We start from the raw sequence: 26,195 nt of genomic DNA on the forward strand, positions 1-26,195 counted from the left end.
GATACCAACCAGACAATCCTAGGAACCGACGCAACTGTTTTATAGATGTAGGAACAGGAAATTCATTGACGGCCTTTATTTTCCCTGGATCAGTCAGAATTTGTCCTTCTCGAATGATGAATCCCAAATACTTTATTTCGCGCATACAAAACTTGGACTTCTCAATATTAATGGTCAGATTAGCCTTTTTTAGGCAAACCGAAATTTCCTGAACCGTGACCAAATGCGACTCGAAATCCTCTGACAGCACAAGTAAGTCATCTAAATATACAAAGACGCATTTTCTTAGATGGGCCGGTATAACCTGGTCCATTAGTCGACAGAGAGTTTGCGCAGCATTGCAGAGCACGAACGGCATTGTTTTATATTGATATAGTGGCCTGTTTGGCACTGTGAAGGCCGTACATTGCCGTGACTTTTCGTCGAGTGGTATCTGCCAAAAGGCGTGCTTCATATCTAGGCCTGTTATGAACCTAGCTGGCGGCAATCGACTCAAAATACCGTCTATATGAGGTAACGGATAAGCATCCTTTATAGTGACCTTATTTACCTCACGCGAATCTAAGCAAAGCCTGTTCTTTTCCCCTTTCCGCACCAACACGCAATTACTGCTCCATGGACTTGAAGACTCTTCAATTACGTCTAGGGCTAACATATGATCGACTTCGGCAAACATCAGTTTCTCTATTGCTGGTGACACTGGCCAATGTCTTTGCTTGATGGGTGTTGCGGATCCGACTTCTATTTTATGCGTTATCAAATTTGTTCTGCCTAAACCTTGTTTGGCAAATGATGGAAAAACTTCTACAACGGCCTTTAGGCGACTTTGTTGTTCATTTGACAAAAGATGCCACTTGGGGAGTTCTTGGTCATGAGTCTCTCCACCCACGTCTAGCTCGGAAACCTGCGCGTTGCTGATGCTATCTGTTAATCCAAACTGATGCCAAAAGTCTATCCCGAGATAAATATCTTGTTTGAGACCTGGGATAATAAAAAGATCTAACCATGCTGTTTTCTTTCGATAAGTAATTTGAGTTTGTAATTTGCCAACAACCTTACTTGGCGTTCCATTAGCAGTTCGTATGTTGCCGGAGCACTTTTTGGTTTTTCCTAACTCTAGGAACTCCAGTGCTGCCTTGCCTCCGACACAACTCAGGGTTGCCCCAGAGTCTAGGAGCGCAGTGTACTTATTCCCTTCAATGCATACTTCTGTGTACAGTCTGTTATCAGTTTTACCAAAATTCGCGGCTACCAGTTTTTTTCTGTCAGAGCGAATCGATTTCCAATACTGTCTTAATCGTTTCGTCGACCTTCTTTGGGTCTGATGGATTTTGGAATTTATAGTCTCGCCAAACAATTTATCGCGAAGCTTATTGTAATTAGCTATCCTTACATGTAATGGAATAGTAGAGAAATGGGGTTTGGCTTCTTCTAACTTATTTTCTAAACTAGTTTTTGCCTTTGTTTCATTTGACAATTTTACGAGTATACTAGGAGTCTTCACAGTTTCGGGTGCGTCCAGGTTTTGTCGATCGACACACCCGCCGGTCGGTTTCCCGCTGGATTACATCTGGGACATTTCGGCTTGAACGTTTCCTTAGCGCCACAACCATAACAAAATATAGAGCGCTGCTCTAGACAATCATCAAATCGATGACCAGGTTTTTCACAGTTCGAACAGGTTAGGTTTGATGGCTTCCGTTGAATCGCGAGGACTTCTGGATCTGGCGCATTCGATTCTACCTGAGTTTGTTTCTCGTACGCGTCAGTTAGCTCGTTAATATAGGAACGCAAAGTTCGTGGCTTACAAGCTTTTATGTCATTGTAGAATTGTTCATGTTTTCGCACTTCGACACGTAATTGTGGCCTATTTGATATTCTTAAATGAAGTAGCTCATGGTGCAAACTTGGTTTACCATTCCTAATCAGCAACTCGACTAATTGACTTTCGGACATGCCTTGTTGAAGTCTATCTGCTAAATCCTCTATTGCGCACTGATAATCATCAAAAACTTCATTTTGGCCTTGTCTGCGTTTCCTTATCTTTTCCCATGTATCAAAGTCAGTTTCAGCGTTCTCAAATCGTTTGCGAAATTCAAAACAAAAGGTTTCCCAAGAAAAATTGGTATGGTTACGGTGGAATTTCCAAAACCAATCACTGGCCTTATTAGCGAACAAGAGATACAGGTGATCACAAAGTACCTGATAATCATTACTTAAGTTCTGTTCAGTTAAAGAGCGTATTCGATATATAAAATCTTCCATCCTCATACCATTCTTCGATCCGTCAAACTTAATCCGCCAATTTTGAATTATGTTAGCTGCCTTTGCTAACTGTACATTTGACCTACTTCTACTACTACTGTGACTTGAGATGTTTCCTGCTAACGAAGCACGTACGCCGGACTGCCTATTCCCAGTCTCCACATTTCCCACTGCTTGTGTGGCGATGTTTAGATTGAGTGTAGCCAGTTGTCTCTGAATTGTCTCGCCGAAGTTTTTATTCAAAATATCAACCATGTCATCTATCATATTTTCTTGTTGAACGCTTAAGGCGTTCTGTATGTACCTTACTATGTCGTCTGGCGATTTTCCCGATAAATTTTCTTCCTGCTCTGACCGACTAGGATCTGTATGTCGCGATTTTGATCTAGTGGTCACGCCTCCTTTCGAACTGATGGGTCTACCTCTGCCTCGGTTCTTATAAAGGCCTCCCATTCTTCTCAGAGTATGGGCTCTTGGGTCTGTAGCTGAAATATCTTTGATTCCTGTCTCTGCCTCTTCGGCTGCGTCACCAAGTTCCGCTGCAAGGGTATTGTTACCACAACGTAGTTGCGAAATAAGGCAGCATGCCGCACATATCGGACAAGCCGGTGTGGTCGTGATTGCTTCTATTATACAACATTTATGAAATCTATGATTACACGGAGTACTTGCAACTAATTCAGAGACCAAGATTACTTCATTACAAATAAAGCAAAACGGATCGCTTTGTTCGCGAATGCCATCGAGATTTTCATTACTATGAGTAACAGGCATTTTAGCCATTTATTTTTAATTCACTAACACAAAAAAACTTTCTTGAAACAAATTGCTTATCCCTAATGTCCGTCTTTCCTTAGCTCATCAATATCTCAAAATACAAGAAAACAGACAAAAAAACGAAAACTCTCCTCCAGCGCATTCCTCTATTTTAACTAAGTAACTATAATTGTTATTCATCTACAACCAACTCAAATTGCTGGACAATGTCCGAAATTCTCCAGAGCATCGTAAATCCAAAACACTTTGAGATTGTTTCCTGTCAAGATTGTTTATTTTGCTCAGCATAGATCTATCAGGGTCGATCAATCCGGGATCCGAATTGCAATCGCTAAATCCACCGATCGATTCCAGCCGAATACAAAACAACTGGTTGTGCAGCAAATGTGAAATATAGTAAATGGATGGATTTGTAGAGCTTAAATGGGACTTGAAGAAAACTTTTCGGGCCCCACGTTGGGCGCCATGTTTGTGTAGTGTTCAGTCTTCGCCAGTGAGTTAGGGCCAGAGCCTATTTAGTCTCTAACTCCGACATTGGCCAATAGATGGTTTTTTCCTGACCTCATGTTAATAGGAAGCTAGGTTCGAAGGCGCGCATTCTTGCTGTGCTCGGGTCCAGCTCGTCGGATTGGTCGGGCTTCTTTCTCCCCTAGCTACACAGTTTTCCTGACACAAATCAATATAATGCGCTTCAAAAGAAATAAACAGGATCTCGACGTTAATATCACTAACCAAAAAAAAAAAAAAAAAAACATTTCCACTCTGCGCCGATACGCATTTAGAAAACGCTTAGAAAAAGTGTAGCTCGTCTGCTGTCTGATGGAGGGAACAGCGGTGATGTATGTCCCTAGTCTTTACCCACCCACCCATGACAAACGCGTTTACATTCGGGCGTTGTCCCATTTCAAAGATTCAACATCTTCTAGTGCATTTTGAGGGAGATAAGCATAAGTACTTGACGGACGGAGATAATATTTAGTTTAGGCAGACATATTCATGATTACCAATTCATTTTATTTATTTATGTTAAATGTCCCTAACCATAAGAGATTGTATTGATATTTTTTATATAAATTACAGATATAATCCGATACCTTACATTTACAAATAAACAAAAATATACAAACTTCCTTCTTCTTGGATCAGCAAAAAAAAACTTAATTATTTGAGCATTTGAGGGGGGAAATATTCTTTCAAATCAGTATATATATATCTACTTTAACAAACTTACGCCTGCATTGGTGTATAGGCATTGTGGTTTCAGCCACTAGTGGTACTCACAGTAATTGGTTAAACTCATCGATGTATCGTTGGGCCCAAGATGACTTTGACGGATTCATTTGTATACGCTGTGTAATTTAGAGGTTGGTCAGTATAAATGTATATATATATATATAAAGAGAAACACATTATCCCAAACTCATATTGCTCAGTTTTCAAAATCTTCAGTTACTTTACAAATTTACTCATTGGAGGAAGCTATTTAGTTACTACATTAATCAACACAATGATAAACGAGATATGAATATGTGGATCTAAACATCTGGTTCTTAGAGCAGCAGCGTATAGATTTTTATGTGATAATGATAAAGGCAAACGGGAACTTGCACTTGAAATTTAGCTTGAGAAACACGGGAATCAAAATAAAACAAAAATCTGCTGACAGCAAGAGTGGTTCTGAGGCAATGTGGTTTAGGCTAGCCTAATTACTCAATCCTTTGTAAATTTTCGTAGGTTGGTGACGATTATGTCCTCCGGCTTTTTGAGATCGGCAGGTTCAAACTGAAGTTCGGTCATCCAGCAGTGGTGTATGGTGGTTGGTCTTTCACGAGCCGGAAATGATTTCCGATATTGAGCTAGCCCAACGTCAACGGTTCAGCTTTGTTGTTTTAGTAGTTGATACCGTAGATTGGTTGGCCGGCTTGGCTGTATTAAGATTTTCCAGTACTCCTATCCCTAAATAAAACTGTGTCAGAACCTTATCTTTCCACGGTGGACTAACGTACCTTTGCTTCTTTCAAGAATTTCACTTTATTTGCACTTTTCCCTCGGGTAGTTCAGCTAACGCCACTCTTCGGGTTTATTAATCCAAATAAACAGTGGATGATTGGATAATAGCGAAAAATTGGAAGTTATGTAACTCCACGTGTCTTCACCATTCACTCTGCGATTGCTATCACGAAAATCTATACATACGTGTGCCGTAAGTGAAACTATGCAGGGGAATGATTTCACATGAATAAAGTCTATTCGCCTGTACCTATTGCATTCCCAAGCTGAGCTTTAAGCTTTAACATAACTGTGCAATCGGATGACCTTCTGGATCTCCTGCATTCCACCAATTTCTTCGAGCTATGCTAGCGAGGGCGGTATGAAAAGTATATTTCTAGAAAGTGTACCTAACTTGTTCGACCTTTTCCTTTTTCTTTTGATTTTCGAATAGTTGGACACTACACAGACTGGACGTAGTTAGCGATTTCCAGTTGAGTGGTTATTGGAAGGGTTGTGTTGTTGGTTTCAGTTTCTGTTGGTGAGCGATCTAACCGGGATCGTTGAGTTGATCTCGTATTCATACCCCTTCTAATAAACTTTTGGCCCTTTTTAGGTCGATTAGACGTTCCGTCTATTGTGCTAAAAGATTCGTTAGCACTAGTTGGACGTATTCCTTCGGCGTTAAGCTCGGCTAACAACGTGTTGTTAGAGAATGTTAGTGCCAGAGCAGAACAATCTAATGAACAGGTGGGACATTTTGGGTTTGTCCTAATCTGTTCCAAAATACAAAGTTTATGGAATTTGTGTCTACACGGGGTGTTGGCTATAATCTCACTAGTTCCCAATACTTCGTTGCAAATTCCACAAAATGGTTCTGCTTCCTGCAAAGCAGTTGTTATATCATCTGTACTTCGCCTTACAGCCATTGTATATCAGACAATATTTAAGGAATTAAAGAAAAACTAATAAAAAAAAATTATATGAGAAGGTATTAATTGTAACAATAAGGTCTGTCTTTCCCACATGCCAGAATACTTACAAAATATCTATTTGGTTTCAGTAGGCTTTTCTATTTTCGTTAATATGGACTATTTATAGGTTAATGACCTCGTGCACTGAATCATTGGACAACTATCGCGATTTGGCAATATCCAAGCCTGGCGACGTGGTGTCCCTCCTCAATGGCAAAACTCTCGGCTTCGTGGACGTCAGCAAGGCTGGTGTGATGGCCATGGCCGATCCCTTGCTCTACGCCCAGACGATCTACAAGCCGCGCATGGTCGTGGACATTGCTGCAGTGGGCTACGCCGTCTGCCCAGTGCTGGGCGGAGCAGCAGCCGGGATTTTCAGCAATTCGAACTTCGTCTACAAGCAGTTCGAGAAGGCCGGTGCCCTTACGGGGGATCGCGTTTGGCGTCTGCCCCTGTGGCGCTACTTCAAGGAGCTGATCATGCCGAACGACACCTTTGACATCAGCAACCGCGGACGTGGCCCCGCCTCCAGCTGCATCGCTGCCGCCGTTCTGCACGAGCTGGTGCCGTGCGTCGACTGGGCCCACCTGGACATCCGCAACGTGGGCATGCTGACGCACTACAATCCGCTGCCATATTTGCTGAAGGACCGCATGACCGGCCGTCCCACTCGCACCATCGTTCAGTTTCTGTTTCAGGTGGCTTGCCCCGACGGCAAGTAATCTGATTATGTTCGTTACACAATTCCTTTGTTAATGTTCCGCGTTCCAAATTTGTTGTTAATTGAAGTACCCCCCCCCCCCCCCCCCCCCCCCCCCCCCCCCCCCCTCCCCAACATTTTCACGCAAATTGCCAAGAGGTGCACACCCCAAGAGGTTACACGAACACATTTTTATTATTGTTCAATTTTAATCCAGAGTTTACAATTGAGCTTCCATGCTGATTGAAGGATGAAAAGAACCACATAAAATATGCAAAAAGGTCGCCATTTTATTGCTGAGATTCATTATAAATCGAGAATATACATGACATATAGGGCAAATCTGGCCTAGGTGAGGTCTTTACAAATCGGGCTCGTTAAAAACCTCGAAAAACATTTTTGCAATACAAATGGTGGAGAAATTAGCCGCTTATTTTACTTTTCCTCTCTTCTGTTCATCATTTCACTTCAACGCTCAAGCATCTATACTTATGCTCATTATTGCGTTGCTATTGCTTACAGAGGCTTTACATAGAGCTCTCACATGCAAATTAAATAACTGCGGTAGCGGATTGTGTTTTTACAAAGTTTTTATTTTACTTCTAACTTCACTGATATAGATTTAAGTAGAGGGTCACAAAGGATTCCGGGCAAAGGGTTTGCGCGATCTTAATTTTTAGCTCGACTTTGCGGTGTCGCTTCTGGATCAAGACTGACTTGAACTTTCTGATCTTTGCATCGTTGATCCCTTTCGGGAATAGTTTTTCTATAAACATTTCAATTGATTTCGCCATCCCGAGTATTGGATTTCGTCATCCAAAGAGAGAACTGTAAAATGCCTAAAGTGCAGGATCTGCAGAAAGCTGGGAGTGAGATTGTTTATGAGAAGCCGGGTGTGGGAAAACATTGGTTTTCCATTTAGGCGAGTGTCAAAGATTGGGATTGCGGCGGGAGCCCTTGAGATTGTACATCTTAGAAATCAATTAGGCGGAGGCCCAAGATTGAAATTGTTTTCGTTTTGTTTCTTCCCGATACATTTTGAAGTTCTGATAGAGCTCTAATTTCTTCTGACAGTATTTGAATGTTGCTTTCCACTATTTCTTCTGACGGTATTCTTATTGATTTAATAAGTACAAATTTGGTTAATTTATAGCCGAAGTAAAATAACATTATCAATATCAAAATGATTAAGAATAATGTTGTTAATGGTAAGGCCGTATTACCTAATGTTATAAGGGGATTAAAAATATTAACATTATCAAAAGAAAATTGCTTATCATTCGATTGTATATAATCAACTAATTCATTATCGCTATATCTATGATGCGATATATATCTTAGAATTTTACCCTTATCATTTATGTGGGTTATATTATTTATTACAATTGTGTTGTTGAATATAAGGAGATACGATCCTAACAAAGTAGTATTGTCTACGATATTTTTGCCTGAAACTAATATGGCACCATCCTGAATGATGTCTTTTTCTTTGTTTTTTCCCCTTTTTTTAGTGCAGTTGGCTTTAAAGCCATTAAGTAAATTGGTGAAACAGGTCTTCTTTAAATTTATTTGTGCGTAATTGTTAAAAGTTTCACTTTTAAAATTATTCATTAAATAGTATTTCTCCTTACATTCACAAACTTTTTCACTTATAACTAACATTCCATCATTTTATGAGATGGCTCTTGCATGGTAAAACTTGCAAATATCTTTAATTTGAGGATATTTTATGTAAATGATTATTAAATCAGCATTTCGAATTATTTTAACCGTTGCAATGTCCAGCAGATCAGACAGTTCAACAGGATGTTTTTCATGCTTATAAATGTCCTCTATTTCGTTTTTATTTAAAATTTTTGTATTGAAAATGTTTACTTTTAAGAGGGTTATGGTATCAACTAAATTAAGTAGGTCAAAAGTTATTAATTTTAAACGATGCTTTCTCAGTATCGTTTCTTCATTGAAGATGACATTTTTTAATGAATTTGATTGCAATTAACTTTCTTGGAAAAATTTGGAAATTATTACAAATTGTTTATTATTTTCAGTTAATTCATTTACTTTATTTTGTATTTTCAAAAAGTCGTCATGATCAGGGCTGCCTGCTATCCATTTCCAAATGGTACCTAATTCATTTAACGCAGAATCGTAGAAGATGACTATATCTTCTAGAGTGCAAAATCTGAACCAGATCGTATAATTATTATAGCCAGAATCAAGAAAACAATTTCATTCTTTCTCGCTCTGTCTCTCTCTAACACACAGGTTTCATGGTCGGTTTTGCCAATTGCAAAATATGAGTTCAAGGATCTCAGAACCTATAAGAGCCAGAGCAACCAAATTTGGTATCCACACTCCTGTGATATCGGACCTTGACCGTTTTGTGTCAAAATTTCGCCACACCCCCTTCCGCCCCCGCAAAAGACGAAAATCTGGGGCATCCACAAATCTCAAAGACTATTAACGCTAGAGTAACCAAGTTTAGTATCCGCACTCCTGTTAGATCTCACTATAAAACGTATATCTCAAAATTTCGCCCCACCTCCTTCCGCCCACACAAAGGACGAAAATCTGTTGCATCCACAATATTGCAGATTCGAGAAAACTAAAAACGCAGAATAATAGATAATGACCATATCTATCAGATTGCTGAATCTGCATCAGATCAGATCATTTTTATAGCCAATAGGAACAAATCAATTTGCAGTGGCTACGCAGCGCCCGACGTCACGCTCAGACTGATTTTCTGTCTCTCTCGCACGCACTCTTTGTCGTGTCGTTCAATATTAGCGGCGTCTGCCGGAGGAGAGCCATACTGACTTAGTATCGGGTATAACTGTAGAGTTGCGGTGTCCGCAGCAACTCATAACGTTCCCCCTCGTTGTTGTTGCTGTTGTTTCTGGTCAAGTGCTGTGAAGAGGTGGGGAATGAATGTTTATGTTTCCGACTAAAGTGCTTCTTTTGTAAATCACTTTCGAGCTCCAGAGCCATGCAAAGGCTGAGGTTGAAGGTTGAATTAAAATTCCTGCACTTATAATTATCTCCTGCTGTTGTCCTTTACGGACCCACATGTATTGTGTACCACATACATGTGTACATATGTACTTCCTTTCACCGCATGTATTTTCAAATGTCAATTAGTTGAGTTAATTGAGCGAAAGTGCAAAATGTGAACCGCAATATCGTTTATATAAATTTACGGAATTCACTCGCCTCTGTCAATCTTTTGGCTTCTATTGTCCCCTTGCCGCCCCTGGTCCACAGTCTTTTGGCCTTTGTTGGGGCAGCAGAGCCCTTTTGCGAGGCCAGCTTTGCGCAGTTCGAGGAGCTGTCGTTGAACAAGCGCATGGAAGAGGCCACCGAGGAGGACGACATCGATGTGGAGCTGCGCCTGTCGCGCTTCGAATACCTCATGGAGAGGCGTCTGCTGCTGCTGAACAGTGTCCTGCTGCGCCAGAATCCGCACAACGTTCACGAGTGGCACAAGCGGGTCAACCTGTACGAGGACAAGCCCACGGAGATCATCAACACCTACACCGAGGCCGTGCAGACAGTCCAGCCCAAGCTGGCGGTGGGAAAGCTGCACACCCTCTGGGTGGAGTTTGCCAAGTTCTACGAGTCCAATGGCCAGGTGGAGGACGCCCGCGTGGTCTTCGAGCGGGGCACCGAGGTGGAGTACGTCAAGGTGGCGGATCTGGCCGCCGTGTGGTGCGAGTGGGCGAAGATGGAGCTGCGCCAGCAGAAGTTCGAGGCAGCCCTCAAGCTGATGCAATGTGCCACGGCCATGCCCAAGCGGAAGGTGGCGTATCACGACGACTCGGAGACAGTGCAGTCGCGCCTCCACAGATCCCTGAAGGTGTGGTCCATGTACGCCGATTTGGAGGAAATCTTTGGCACCTTCAAGACCTGCAAGGCCGTCTACGAGAGCATCATCGACCTGAAGATCTGCACTATGGCATGTTCCTCGAAGAGCACAACTACTTCGAGGAGGCCTATCGGGCCTACGAGAAGGGCATTGCCCTGTTTAAGTGGCCGAATGTGTACGACATCTGGAACTCGTATCTAAGCAAGTTCCTCGCGCGCTACGGGGGCACAAAGCTGGAGCGGGCCCGCGACCTCTTCGCACAGTGCCTGGATCAGTGACCCGCTGAGCAATCCAAGTACTTTTACCAGCTCTACGCGAGACTGGAGGAGGAGCACGGCCTGGCCCGGCATGCCATGTCCGTCTACGATCGCGCCACGTCCGCCGTCAAGGAAGAGGAGATGTTCGACATATACAACATATTCGTGAAGAAGGCCGCCGAGATCTACGGCCTGCCACGCACCAGGGAGATCTACGAGAAGGCCATCGAGGCTCTGCACGAGCAGCATATGCGCCACATGTGCGTCAAATTCGCCGAGCTGGAGACGAAGCTGGGCTAGGTGGATCGAGCCAGGGCCATCTACGCTCACAGGTGAGTCGACATTTAACCGTTGGATCGTCAATATTCTAAGCTCTCTTCTGCTTTGTCCCACCACGTGTGCGATCCCCGCATCACGGCGGACTTCTGGCAGACCTGGAAGGAGTTCGAGGTGCGTCATGGCAACGAGGATACGATGCGTGAAATGCTGCGGATCAAGCGTTCCATTTAGGCCACCTACAACACTCAGGTCAACATGATGGCTGCCCAGTTTGTCAACACGAACACGAATGGTGTGGCTGCCGATGCTGGTGCTGGCTCCGGACCGGATGCCATGCGGCTGCTCGAGGAGAAGGCCCGCCAGGCGGCGGCCGAGGCCAAGCAGAAGCCCGCCGAGAAGGCTGCCTCCAATATCATGTTTGTGCGCGGCGAGACCCAGGGCGGGGCCAAGGGCAAGGAAAATACAGTCGTCAATCCGGATGAGATTGATATTGGCGACAGCGAGGACGACGACGACGACGATGAGGAGGAGGACCCGCAGCAGCCGAGTGGAGACCAGGCCGAGGCAGGCCAGGCCACAACCAAAACCGATGACGAGGGCCTCATCATGAAGAAACTGCGCTTCGAACAAAAGGCCATACCGGCCAAGGTCTTTGGCAGCCTCAAGCCGACAAATCAATCCGATTCCGATGAGGGATAAATCTTTTGTTTCTTTTGACTACGCGAAATATTTGAGAGATTTGAGACCTATTCTTCGGAGACCTATTCTTCGTTTTGTTCGGAAATTCATAAATTCCTCGAATCTCAGCAGGCGTTGGCAATGTTTCCCTGCCAGAGTTTGAGCCTTGGGATATCTCATTCCTTTCGAATCAGCTGTTGGAAGCACATCTATTCTCTCTATTTTTTAGATTTACATTTTTTTTTATTCGGAAAAAAAAGCAAAATTTGTCTGGAACTGTCTGAAAAATAAGAGAACTTTCGTAACCTGTCGCGAGGGACTGTCACTATCATTAAGCGATGAAGTCTGTACGCTTGATGCACGCCCTGTGCAGGCGTGTCCAGCACACATTCCTGGCCAGACGCAGAGATGTGGAACAGCGACGGCACTACGCCGAGAAATGTGACTCGGTGATCAAAGGCGTGTACGCCAAGGAGGGCGACCGCCAGCCCAAGATGACACCATCCGGCGAGAAGTTTGACGATCGCGTCCAGGGTAAGATCACTGATCTCATACGCGAGACGGGCCTGAGTGGCCAGCTGGGAAAAGGCCGTGTCTTCATGAACGTGGATGCGGAGTTCCGTCCGGTGGCCGTGGTCGGCGTGGGACAGGAGGGGGCCGGCTTCAACGACCTGGAGATGATCGACGAGGGAATGGAGAACGCTCGCGTCGCTGCCGGCGTGGGGGCTCGTTCGCTTCAACTGCAGGGCTGCACAGATGTCTTCGGGACCGCACACTCATTCCCAAACTGGAGCTGTACGACTCTCCCGACTCAGATGCCTGGATGCGGGGCCTGTTCAAGGCCAAATCGCAGAACCTGGCCCGTCGCCTGGCCGATACGCCGGCCAATCATATGACGCCCACAATCTTCGCCCAGTCAACGGTGGATGCCCTGTGCCCCTGCGGGGTATCCGTGGAGGTACGCAGCATGGACTGGATCGAGTCCAAGAGCTTGAACAGCTTCTTGATGGTGGCCAAGGGCAGCTGCGAGCCGCCGATCATCTTGGAAATCGCCTACTGCGGCACCGCACCCGAGGACAAGCCCATCCTCCTGCTGGGCAAGGGCATCACATTCAACAGCGGGGGCCTCTGCCTCCGTCCCAAGGACTGCTTGTCCGTGTACCGCGGCTGCATGTCCGGTGCAGCCGCCTGCGTGGGCGTCATCCGAGCCGCCGACGCCCTATCGCTGCCCCTAAACATAACGGCACTGCTGCCGCTGTGCGAGAACATGCCCTCCGGAATGGCTGCCAAGCCTGGCGACGTGGTGTCCCTCCTCAATGGAAAAACTCTCGGCTTCGTGGACGTCAGCAAGGCTGGTGTGATCCCTTGCTCTACGCCCAGACGATCTACAAGCCGCGCATGGTCGTGGACATTGCTACAGTGGGCTACGCCGTCTGCCCAGCGCTGGGCGGAGCAGCAGCCGGGATTTTCAGCAATTCGAACTTCGTCTACAAGCAGTTCGAGAAGGCCGGTGCCCTTACGGGGGATCGCGTTTGGCGTCTGCCCCTGTGGCGCTACTTCAAGGAGCTGATCATGCCGAACGACACCTTTGACATCAGCAACCGCGGACGTGGCTCGCATCCAGCTGCATCGCTGCCGCCGTTCTGCACGAGCTGGTGCCGTGCGTCGACTGGGCCCACCTGGACATCCGCAACGTGGGCATGCTGACGCACTACAATCCGCTGCCATATTTGTTTCAGATGGCTTGCCCCGACGGCAAGTAATCTGATTGTTCTATTGGATAACTAGCTGTGACAATTAGTAAACGAATGACAGTACCAAGTTATATTTTTCTTTAAAGATTATTTATGTATTTCTTGATTACTTTTTGCTGCAACACCGGTCCACACACTCAATTCGAGATCACACAAAAAAAGAGGAAGTGGACACTTCAAGTGTGACCAGACTAACTTTACATAATAATACTTAATATATCGATAGTATTATTTAATAGTATTTGATGTTATTATTTGAATGTGGGAATAGGCGTATTCCAAAACGCCCCCCTTAAAAAAACCATTAATCATCAAAATCATAAAAAAAATGTTTTCATCATTAAATCAAAAAGGTAACATTCAATTGTTATTCTAATGTGGTTGGTGTGCATTCTGGGAAGTGTTATGTGATCTAGCACTTGCTCTAAGGATACGGGGAAAACCCAGAAAAACCCGATCAGATCACTTTAAAATTAGATTAACATAAAATTAAATTACTTTAATTACGATACGAGAAAACCAAAAACGCAGAATCGTAGAAGATGACTGTTTGAGATGCCAAGCTTTTTTGGCACCTATGTGTTTCAAAAATGAAAAGAGATTTTGGGTTAAACTTTATAATTCGTATTTAATCTTGGTGGCTTAGCGGAAGCCGATTGCTTGCTATTGCCAGATAAACCTTATGCGAGATCGATATGCAACCAATGCGCAGAGGGGTTAGCATAGAACTAAACTATAGACCACGGCGTTAGATCAAAGTGATTGCCGAAGTGGCGGCAGCAGATCAAAGTAGTTGCCGAAGTGGTGGCGGCAGAGAGCCCCTTTAGCGGGAGAGCGCAGCAGCTCTGCAGAACGTCAACGTTTTACAACATAGGCGGCTCTCTCTGCTCATACAATAATAATGTTAAAGTTACGGTTATTCTTCAGCGGCTGGCCCGAACATACTCCCCCCGTTGGGAGCTAGTCTCTCAACAGATTCCTTAAGGGGCAGCAAACATAGCCGAGTGACGGCCCTCCTGATGTTTCCTGAGGATGTCTTCAGGTCAGCGACGCGACACACTCCGTGCTTGCCCAAAACGACATTGACCCCTCTAGCCAGTGGCCAACGCATTGGAGGAAGATTTTCGTCCTTCACCAGAACGAGGTCGTTCTTGCAGATGTTTTGCGCGGGGGTACGCCACTTCGCGCGCTCTTGCAAAAGAGTGAGATACTCTTCGCGCCAACGGCTCCAAAATATTTGCTGTAGTTGGGTGACCCGCTGCCAGCCATCCAGACGATTGTAGTTCAGCTTCGTTAGGTCAGGCTCGAGGATTTGCTCATGGGGGCCGCCTAAAAGCAGATGAGCAGGAGTCAAAACGTCTAAATCATCAGGATTTTCTGAAAGCGAGAGCAAAGGGCGAGAGTTAACAATTGCAGTGATCTGACAGATCAGAGTGCGCAGCTCGTCGAAGCTAAGCACAGATGGTCCAACTGAGCGGTACAGGTGATATTTTGCGGTCTTCACGGCCGCTTCCCACAACCCGCCAAAATGCGGAGAGCGAGGTGGGATGAAACGCCAGTCGATCGAGTCAGCCAAGCAGGATTCGTGGACCTCCTTCATATGCGGTTCGCTCAGACAAAGCTTCTTTAGCTCCAGAAGCTCGTTCTTGGCCCCAACGAAGTTTGTCGCATTGTCCGACCAAATTTGACTTGGCCTTCCTCGAGTGGAGTAAAACGCTTTAGTGCGCCTAGAAACGATGCGGTGGTCAAATCCTTTACGAGCTCCATGTGTATAGCCTTAGAAGTGAAACAGATGAATACGCTAATGTAGCACTTGATCGGAGGCCTCGTGCGGATTTCTGATCGGTAGAAAAAAGGTCCACAGTAATCTACTCCAGTGACTTCAAAAGCTCGAGATCCTTCCAAACGTTCCTTAGGTAGGTCTCCCATGATGTGTTCGACCATGCGCGGCCTGAAGCATCTCACACATCTGCTGACGACCCTTGACACTGCCTTAACACCTCCAATGGGCCAATATTCCAGCCGAATTTTGGATAGCAAGGCGCGAGGTCCGGCATGGAGGTTTCTTTCATGATAATATCTTATCAGCGCAAAGGTAATGAATGTCCCTTTGGCAGAATGAGCGGGTGCTGAGCGTCAAATCCTAGCGATGAGTTGCCAAGACGACCTCCAACTCTAAGTAGTCCAGAATGATAGAACTAATAGAACTGGATTTCATGACTTGACCATTGTGCCGAATCTCCTTTATGTCCATCCACAAATTTGCCAGCTGAATGTGTCGAATTAGAAGATGCGTTCCTTGCCGAATATCAGAAACGGTGAGTCCTGGATGCCTAAGACGATGTATAAATTTATGCATGTAGGCGAATGTGCGCTGCATGCGAAAGAATGAATTCGCAAATTTGCATCCGGACGTGAGATCGGCATGTGGAGACGTGATTAGCAATCCTCTCTTGCGAAGCTCCAAAGTTGCTATGTTGTTAGATGGAGATACAGGCCACTTACCGTTGGAGCCTAGCAAAAAGGATGGGCCGTGAAACCATAGCTCTGACTGGATAAGATGGTTGGGAAGCGAGCCTCTCGAGAGAATATCAGCAGGATTTAAAGAGGTGGGAACATAGCGCCATTCCATGGCTGCCGTCAACTCCTGAATTGATGCCACTCGATTTGCCACGAAAACTTGAAATTTAGCTGGCTCTTCCCTAATCCAAGATAATGCTGTTGACGAATCCGACCAGAAATAGAACCGACCTGTAAAGATTCCCATGTCCTTTACATTCTGCATGATTTTCGCAAGCAAATGGGCTCCACTTAATTCCAGCTTAGGAATCGATATAGTCTTTAGCGGCGCCACTCGCGACTTTGAGCACAAAACGTGGCTCAAAGACTGGGCTTCCCTGGACACGACATACACGCAAGCGCCATATGCTTCTAAGCTGGCATCTCAGAATCCGTGAACTTCTGTAGCCACACTAGAACGAAGAACCAAGCGAGGAAATGAGATCCGAGAAATGCTTGCCAAACTATTTCTCAAGTCCATCCAAGTTGAATGCAACGCTGAGGGTAGGCTTTCATCCCAATCCAAATTTTCTCTCCAAAGCTGCTGAAGGAAGATTTTGCACCTGACAATGACTGGATTTATCAATCCAAGAGGGTCGTAGAACCGCGCAATCGTAGATAAAACCGACCGTCAAAAAGCAGCTGATCCGAAGCAGGGTCCCACGCTAAGCCGAGAGTTTTGGCAATGTCGCTTCCATCATTAAACTTTAGGAACTTCTCTATGTCATCTTCAGGGGTTCCCTCAAGTACTTCCTAGTGACTGGAGCACCATTTCCTAAGTCTAAAATTACCACGGGACAGTAAAGCTGATGTTTGGTGCATCTTGTCCATGACCTGTGCGACCGAATTACCGCCCGAAATAAGGTCATCCACGTAAAACTCCTGCCGCAGAGCAGCTGAGCGACGAGGGTAGGACTCACCCTCGTCGATGGCCAGCTGGTGCATTACGCGGACCGCTAAAAATGATGCAGCCCTCGTCCCGTATGTGACGGTGTCTAATGTGTAGACTTGAACCTCGGACTCGATGGAATCTCGCCATAGGATGCACTGATACAAATTGTCGGGTGGAGACACTCGTACGCAGCGGTACATTTTACAAATGTCCCCAGTGAGAGCGACTGGATATGTTCGAAAGCGAATCAATATGTTAAACAATGCATGCTGAATAACAGGGCCTGTCATCATCACATCATTTAGAGAATATCTAGTTGATGTAGCTGCGGATCCGTCGAAAACGACACGGAGTTTTGTCGTCGTACTGTTCTCCTTTAGGACACAGTGATGAGGCAAGAAATATTTGCAGAGACTACGGGAATCAGGGTTGACTTGGTGCATATGATGCAAATCAATGTACTCCCTCATAAAGGCGGAATACCGCTCCTTGAGTGTAGGATTACGCTCCAGTTTTCGCTCCAGACTGATGAACCGTCGATAAGCCTGAGCATAAGATTCTCCTAAACGATCAGTATTGTTATTTAGCGGCAGACGAACTGCATACTCCCCGGATGGCAACCGTGAAAGGTGGCTTACGAAATGTGCTTCACAATCGTCTTCTTCTTTGGTATTCAACCCAGCCTCCACACAATTCTCGACTTCCCAAAACATACGAAGAGTTTTATCCAATATTGCTTCCATCTCAGCTATCGAATCTGGACAATTGTGCGTAGCCAAAAGCGCCGAGCTTGATACCTTCTGTCCACCGCCAGATACGATCCACCCAAGCCGGGTCTTCTGCAGAAGAGGCAGTCCAGCGGGAGTTTGATTTGCCCTACGCAGAGGAGATCATAAAAAACGCTCGCACCAATGAGAACATCAACCCGTTGAGGATTGAAAAATGCAGGATCAGCGAGCTGAATGTTAGATGGAATACGCCAATCGGATACATTTCCTGTCATACTTGGTTGAGAATCGGTAATCGTGGGCGGGCGATGAGAGCAGTAAGTGTAGTTGTGTAAGCAGAGGTGCGAGAATGCATACAAATGCCTATGGTGGATCCCTCAGTAGAAACGCTGGTATCGCCCAGCCCAGACACAAGTGCAGACGATTGAGTTCTCCTAAGCTGAAGCTGCTGGGCGAACCTGGATGTGACGAGATGCAGCTGCGATCCTGAATTCCCAATGTCTGCAACGCTCGCATGTGTAAATTGACTGCATCCGAAAACTCCCGAAGCCTTTTAGCAGAAGGCGAGTCTACCCTCTTTAGCCCAAGAATCTTCTTGATGTGTGCCTGGAAAACAAGTCTTTTGTTATTAAAGCGTTTATTAAGTATATCCAGAGCCGCACGATAATTGGCACTGGAGAGCTCTAACGATCGAACCGAATCCAAAGCCGCATCAGCGAGGCAAGAGCGAAGGTGCTGGAATTTCTCGATGTCACTGAGATCCGCATCCGCTTCAATCACCGATTTGAACATTGCCATAAAATCCGAGAACTCGACGTATCCACCAGAAAATTTAGGCACCTTCAGCTCAGGAAGTCGCTGCTTGTGAGCCATGATGATGGTACTATGTCCGGAATGGCTTGGCAGAGTCGTGGAATGGGCAGCGGCGTGTGACTGGCTTACTTCAACAGCAGCCAGCAACTCAGCTTTCAACGAAATGAAAAGAGTATCGAAGATTTCGCGCAGCTCACTCCCAATCTCGTTTTGATCGAGAGCCTCCAACTCATTATGGTCCTTATTAAATTCCTCTCGAATTTCTGCCAACATATCAAGGCGCACCTCGACTTCCGCGGCGGTCAGCTTATCGATTTTATTCCCCGCGAATGATTCGCCAAGCCTGTGCAATCGATCATATAATGACTGACTTTTACGCGTATAGACGCGAGAGCGAGAATGCAAGACACGAAAAGTCAAGAACCGCGGCTGCAGCTGCGCAGAGAATGAGAGATTCGACGCTTATGCGAGATCGATATGCAACCAATGCGCAGAGGGGTTAGCATAGAACTAAACTATAGACGACGGCGTTAGATCAAAGTGATTGCCGAAGTGGCGGCAGCAGATCAAAGTAGTTGCCGAAGTGGCGGCGGCAGAGAGCCCCTTTAGCGGGAGAGCGCAGCAGCTCTGCAGAACGTCAACGTTTTACAACATAGGCGGCTCTCTCTGCTCATACAATAATAATGTTAAAGTTACGGTTATTCTTCAGCGGCTGGCCCGAACAATGACTATATCTTCTAGAGTGCAAAATCTGAACCAGATCGTATAATTATTATAGCCAGAATCAAGAAAACAATTTCATTCTTTCTCGCTCTGTCTCTCTCTAACACACAGGCTTCATGGTCGGTTTTGCCAATTGCAAAATATGAGTTCAAGGATCTCAGAACCTATAAGAGCCAGAGCAAAGGACGAAAATCTGGGGCATCCACAAATCTCAGAGACTATTAACGCTAGAGTAACCAAATTAAGTATCCGCACTCCTGTTAGATCTCACTATAAAACGTATATCTCAAAATTTCGCCCCACCTCCTTCCGCCCACACAAAGGACGAAAATCTGTTGCATCTACAATATTGCAGATTCGAGAAAACTAAAAACGCAGAATAATAGACAATGACCATATTTATCAGATTGCTGAATCTGGATCAGATCAGATCATTTTTATAGCCAATAGGAACAAATCAATTTGCAGTGGCTACGCAGCGCCCGACGTCACGCTCAGACTGATTTTCTGTCTCTCTCGCACGCACTCTTTGTCGTGTCGTTCAATATTAGCGGCGTCTGCCGGAGGAGAGCCATACTGACTTAGTATCGGGTATAACTGTAGAGTTGCGGTGTCCGCAGCAACTCACAACGTTCCCCCTCGTTGTTGTTGCTGTTGTTTCTGGTCAAGTGCTGTGAAGAGGTGGGGAATGAATGTTTATGTTTCCGACTAAAGTGCTTCTTTTGTAAATCACTTTCGAGCTCCAGAGCCATGCAAAGGCTGAGGTTGAAGGTTGAATTAAAATTCCTGCACTTATAATTATCTCCTGCTGTTGTCCTTTACGGACCCACATGTATTGTGTACCACATACATGTGTACATATGTACTTCCTTTCACCGCATGTATTTTCAAATGTCAATTAGTTGAGTTAATTGAGCGAAAGTGCAAAATGTGAACCGCAATATCGTTTATATAAATTTACGGAATTCACTCGCCTCTGTCAATCTTTTGGCTTCTATTGTCCCCTTGCCGCCCCTGGTCCACAGTCTTTTGGCCTTTGTTGGGGCAGCAGAGCCCTTTTGCGAGGCCAGCTTTGCGCAGTTCGAGGAGCTGTCGTTGAACAAGCGCATGGAAGAGGCCACCGAGGAGGACGACATCGATGTGGAGCTGCGCCTGTCGCGCTTCGAATACCTCATGGAGAGGCGTCTGCTGCTGCTGAACAGTGTCCTGCTGCGCCAGAATCCGCACAACGTTCACGAGTGGCACAAGCGGGTCAACCTGTACGAGGACAAGCCCACGGAGATCATCAACACCTACACCGAGGCCGTGCAGACAGTCCAGCCCAAGCTGGCGGTGGGAAAGCTGCACACCCTCTGGGGGGAGTTTGCCAAGTTCTACGAGTCCAATGGCCAGGTGGAGGACGCCCGCGTGGTCTTCGAGCGGGGCACCGAGGTGGAGTACGTCAAGGTGGCGGATCTGGCCGCCGTGTGGTGCGAGTGGGCGAAGATGGAGCTGCGCCAGCAGCAGTTCGAGGCAGCCCTCAAGCTGATGCAATGTGCCACGGCCATGCCCAAGCGGAAGGTGGCGTATCACGACGACTCGGAGACAGTGCAGTCGCGCCTCCACAGATCCCTGAAGGTGTGGTCCATGTACGCCGATCTGGAGGAAATCTTTGGCACCTTCAAGACCTGCAAGGCCGTCTACGAGAGCATCATCGACCTGAAGATCTGCACGCCGCAGGTGATCATCAACTATGGCATGTTCCTCGAAGAGCACAACTACTTCGAGGAGGCCTATCGGGCCTACGAGAAGGACATTGCCCTGTTTAAGTGGCCGAATGTGTACGACATCTGGAACTCGTATCTAAGCAAGTTCTTCGCGCGCTACGGGGGCACAAAGCTGGAGCGAACAGCTCTTCGAACAGTGCCTGGATCAGTGACCCGCTGAGCAATCCAAGTACTTTTAGCAGCTCTTCGCGAAGCTGGAGGAGGAGCACGGCCTGGCCCGGCATGCCATGTCCGTCAACGATCGCGCCACGTCCGCCGTCAAGGAAAAGGAGATGTTCGACATGTACAACATATTCGTGAAGAAGGCCGCCGAGATCTACGGCCTGCCACGCACCAGGGAGATCTACGAGAAGGCCATCGAGGCTCTGCACGAGCAGCATATGCGCCACATGTGCGTCAAATTCGCCGAGCTGGAGACGAAGCTGGGCTAGGTGGATCGAGCCAAGGCCATCTACGCTCACAGGTGAGTCGACATTTAACCGTTGGATCGTCAATATTCTAAGCTCTCTTCTGCTTTGTCCCAACAGGTGTGCGATCCCCGCATCACCGCGGACTTCTGGCAGACCTGGAAGGAGTTCGAGGTGCGTCATGGCAACGAGGATACGATGCGTGAAATGCTGCGGATCAAGCGTTCCATTCAGGCCACCTACAACACTTAGGTCAACATGATGGCTGCCCAGTTTGTCAACAGGAACACGAATGGTGTGGCTGCCGATGCTGGTGCTGGCTCCGGACCGGATGCCATGCGGCTGCTCGAGGAGAAGGCCCGCCAGGCGGCGGCCGAGGCCAAGCAGAAGCCCGCCGAGAAGGCTGCCTCCAATATCATGTTTGTGCGCGGCGAGACCCAGGGCGGGGCCAAGGGCAAGGAAAATACAGTCGTCAATCCGGATGAGATTGATATTGGCGACAGCGAGGACGACGACGACGACGAGTGGAGACCAGGCCGAGGCAGGCCAGGCCACAACCAAAACCGATGACGAGGGCCTCATCATGAAGAAACTGCGCTTCGAACAAAAGGCCATACCGGCCAAGGTCTTTGGCAGCCTCAAGCCGACAAATCAATCCGATTCCGATGAGGGATAAATCTTTTGTTTCTTTTGATTACGCGAAATATAAATGTATGTCTGTGGAATACTTCTCTCGATGTGAGACCTATTCTTTGGAGACCTATTCTTCGTTTTGTTCGGAAATTCATAAATTCCTCGAATCTCAGCAGGCGTTGGCAATGTTTCCCTGCCAGAGTTTGAGCCTTGGGATATCTCATTCCTTTCGAATCAGCTGTTGGAAGCACATCTATTCTCTCTATTTTTTAGATTTACATTTTTTTTTATTCGGAAAAAAAAGCAAAATTTGTCTGGAACTGTCTGAAAAATAAGAGAACTTTCGTAACCTGTCGCGAGAGACTGTCACTATCATTAAGCGATGAAGTCTGTACGCTTGATGAACGCCCTGTGCAGGCGTGTCCAGCACACATTCCTGGCCAGACGCAGAGATGTGGAACAGCGACGGCACTACGCCGAGAAATGTGACTCGGTGATCAAAGGCGTTGTGGTGGGCGTGTACGCCAAGGAGGGCGACCGCCAGCCCAAGATGACACCATCCGGCGAGAAGTTTGACGATCGCGTCCAGGGTAAGATCACTGATCTCATACGCGAGACGGGCCTGAGTGGCCAGCTGGGAAAAGGCCGTGTCTTCATGAACGTGGATGCGGAGTTCCGTGCGGTGGCCGTGGTCGGCGTGGGACAGGAGGGGGCCGGCTTCAACGACCTGGAGATGATCGACGAGGGAATGGAGAACGCTCGCGTCGCTGACGGCGTGGGGGCTCGTTCCCTTCAACTGCAGGGCTGCTCAGATGTCTTCGTGGAGTCGATGGAGTATGCGGAGCAGGCGGCCGAGGGGAGCGCCTTGGCCGTCTGGCGCTACAACACCAACAAGCGCCGTCGGGACCGCACACTCATTCCCAAACTGGAGCTGTACGACTCTCTCGACTCGGATGCCTGGATGCGGGGCATGTTTAGGGCCGAATCGCAGAACCTGGCACGTCGCCTGGCCTATACGCCGGCCAATCAGATGACGCCCACAATCTTCGCCCAGTCAACGGTGGATGCCCTGTGCCCCTGCGGGGTATCCGTGGAGGTACGCAGCATGGACTGGATCGAGTCCAAGAGCTTGAACAGCTTCTTGATGGTGGCCAAGGGCAGCTGCGAGCCGCCGATCATCTTGGAAATCGCCTACTGCGGCACCGCACCCGAGGACAAGCCCATCCTCCTGCTGGGCAAGGGCATCACATTCAACAGCGGGGGCCTCTGCCTCCGTCCCAAGGACTGCTTGTCCGTGTACCGCGGCTGCATGTCCGGTGCAGCCGCCTGCGTGGGCGTCATCCGAGCCGCCGACGCCCTATCGCTGCCCCTAAACATAACGGCACTGCTGCCGCTGTGCGAGAACATGCCCTCCGGAATGGCTGCCAAGCCTGGCGACGTGGTGTCCCTCCTCAATGGAAAAACTCTCGGCTTCGTGGACGTCAGCAAGGCTGGTGTGATCCCTTGCTCTACGCCCAGACGATCTACAAGCCGCGCATGGTCGTGGACATTGCTACAGTGGGCTACGCCGTCTGCCCAGCGCTGGGCGGAGCAGCAGCCGGGATTTTCAGCAATTCGAACTTCGTCTACAAGCAGTTCGAGAAGGCCGGTGCCCTTACGGGGGATCGCGTTTGGCGTCTGCCCCTGTGGCGCTACTTCAAGGAGCTGATCATGCCGAACGACACCTTTGACATCAGCAACCGCGGACGTGGCTCGCATCCAGCTGCATCGCTGCCGCCGTTCTGCACGAGCTGGTGCCGTGCGTCGACGGCCCACCTGGACATCCGCAACGTGGGCATGCTGACGCGCTACAATCCGCTGCCATATTTGCTGAAGGACCGCATGACTGGCCTTCCCACTCGCACCATCGTTCAGTTTCTGTTTCAGATGGCTTGCCCCGACGGCAAGTAATGTGATTGTTCTATTGGATAACTAGCTGTGACAATTAGTAAACGAATGACAGTACCAAGTTATATTTTTCTTTAAAGATTATTTATGTATTTCTTGATTACTTTTTGCTGCAACACCGGTCCACACACTCAATTCGAGATCACACAAAAAAAGAGGAAGTGGACACTTCAAGTGTGACCAGACTAACTTTACATAATAATACTTAATATATCGATAGTATTATTTAATAGTATTTAATGTTATTATTTGAATGTGGGAATAGGCGTATTCCAACACGCCCCCCTCAAAAATAACATTAATCATCAAAAAAATAAAACTAAAAAAAAATGTTTTCATCATTAAATCAAAAAGGTAACATTCAATTGTTATTCTAATGTGGTTGGTGTGCATTCTGGGAAGTGTTATGTGATCTAGCATTTGCTCTAAGGATACGGGAAAACCCAGAAAACCCCGATCAGATCACTTTAAAATTAGATTAACATAAAATTAAATTACTTCAACAATTCATTGGTTCTTTTGGTTCAAATCAAAAAAAAAAAAAAAAAAAATGAATTAATGTAATAAAATCGTTAATAAAGCATCATGTTCATGTTTTCTTTAAATTAGAATCATTCTTCTTGTAGTAGTCCTAAATTGTTCCGCAGTTCTGCAAATCTTCCAGCAGGTAGTGGCTTCGTGAAGATGTCAGCAAGTTGGTTGTCTGTATTAATATACTCAAGAGAAATCTCATTAGTTTCTATCTTTTCTCTTGAAAAATTATATTTTATATCAATATGCTTTGCTCTTTTATGACATGAGGGATTATTTTCAATGCTAATACAGCCTTGGTTGTCTTCATACATTTTAATGGGTTTGTCGAGTTTATGATTAATACTATTTAGAAGAGACTTTAGCCATAAAGCTTCTCTTACAGCTTCAAATAGGGCCATATATTCAGCTTCAGTTGATGAAGCTGCCACTGAATTCTGTCTTTTTGTATTCCAACAAATTAAATTGGAATCGAACATTTTAAACAAATAACCCGTTGTACTTTTTCTATCAGTCTCATTACTACTCCAATCGGAGTCTACATAGCCAACTAATGTATTTTCAAATGATGTATTCTTTTTAAATATAAGCTTCATGTTGATAGTTCCCTTTAAATATCTAATAACCCTTTTTAAACATTGCCATAACTCAGCATTGTTCTTGCTACTATATCTACTCAAGATATTTACAGCAGCAGCTAAATCTGGTCCTGTACACAGCATTATGTACATTAAACAGCCAATAAGGTTACGACATGGAGCATTGCAGTCTTCATCTGAGTTAAGTAACTCATAATTTAGTTTATTTAGTAATGGAGTACTGACTAAATTGCAACTATCCATGTTAAATTTATTTAAAATTCTTTTTACATATGCAGCTTGACTCAAATATATTTTGTCTTCAAATATTTCTACTCTGATACCGATAAAATGTTTTATCTCATTTAAGTCAGTCATTCTAAATCTTTCGCTTAAATACTTTTTGAAATTATTCATTCTATCCATATCCCTTGTCGCTATTACTACATCATCAACATATAATAATACATATATGTTTTTCTTTATGTCACCTCTATCAAGAATATATATGCAACGATCCACGGGAGAGCTTACAAAATCGATTTCTTTCAATGCTTGCTCAAATACTTGAAACCAGCATCTAGCTGCTTGTTTGAGCCCATAAATGGCTTTGTTCAGTTTGCATACATGCCCAGCACCGCATGATACGCCCTGAGGAGGCCGCATATATATCTCCTCACTTAATGTACCATTGAGGAAAGCTGTTTTAACATCCATCTGATGGACTTTCAAATTAAACTGGAATGCCAATGATAGTACGAACCTAAAACTGGCAATTCTATCAACGGGAGCAAATTTTTCTTCATAGTCTACTTGGTACTTTTGAGTAAATCCTCTTGCAACCAGTCCAGCTTTGTCTTTTATTGGGACTCCTAGTTCATTATATTTAATGGAAAATACCCATCTACTGTCTAAAATATTTTTGTTTTCTGGCTTCTTTATAATTGTCCAGGTGTTATTAATTTCATGGGCATTTAACTCTGTATTTATTGCCTCCTCCCAATCAGATTTATCATTCCTTAAATTTATTTCATCAAAAGAATTTGGAACTTCATCAAACATTATATGGGCATTTAATAT

General features: G+C 45.9%; 1 protein-coding gene, 1 long non-coding RNA gene and 2 pseudogenes across 2 annotated transcripts; all 4 read left to right on the forward strand.

Annotated features, from left to right (window-relative positions):
- The first annotated feature begins 5,519 nt into the window (after positions 1 to 5,519).
- Positions 5,520 to 5,996, forward strand: LOC117194201. Its single transcript, XR_004474768.1, has 2 exons — positions 5,520 to 5,572; positions 5,648 to 5,996. It is a non-coding gene; the product is annotated as an uncharacterized LOC117194201 (long non-coding RNA).
- Positions 5,997 to 9,794: 3,798 nt separating this feature from the next.
- Positions 9,795 to 12,025, forward strand: LOC117193985 (annotated as a pseudogene).
- LOC117192765 lies at positions 11,993 to 24,063 on the forward strand (annotated as a pseudogene).
- LOC117192766 (pre-mRNA-splicing factor syf1 homolog) lies at positions 19,893 to 21,194 on the forward strand. Its single transcript, XM_033397510.1, has one exon. The coding sequence runs from the start codon at positions 20,361 to 20,363 to the stop codon at positions 21,177 to 21,179; it is 819 nt and encodes a 272-aa protein (XP_033253401.1). The 5' UTR covers positions 19,893 to 20,360; the 3' UTR covers positions 21,180 to 21,194.
- Positions 24,064 to 26,195: the final 2,132 nt, after the last annotated feature.

Source organism: Drosophila miranda, assembly GCF_003369915.1.
Source record: "Drosophila miranda strain MSH22 chromosome Y unlocalized genomic scaffold, D.miranda_PacBio2.1 Contig_Y2_pilon, whole genome shotgun sequence".
NCBI classification, from domain to species: domain Eukaryota; kingdom Metazoa; phylum Arthropoda; class Insecta; order Diptera; family Drosophilidae; genus Drosophila; species Drosophila miranda.

Coding starts and splice junctions, on each gene's coding strand:
- LOC117192766 (XM_033397510.1), top strand. CDS start 20,361: ATGGAAGAGGCCACCGAGGAGGACGACATCGATGTGGAGCTGCGCCTG.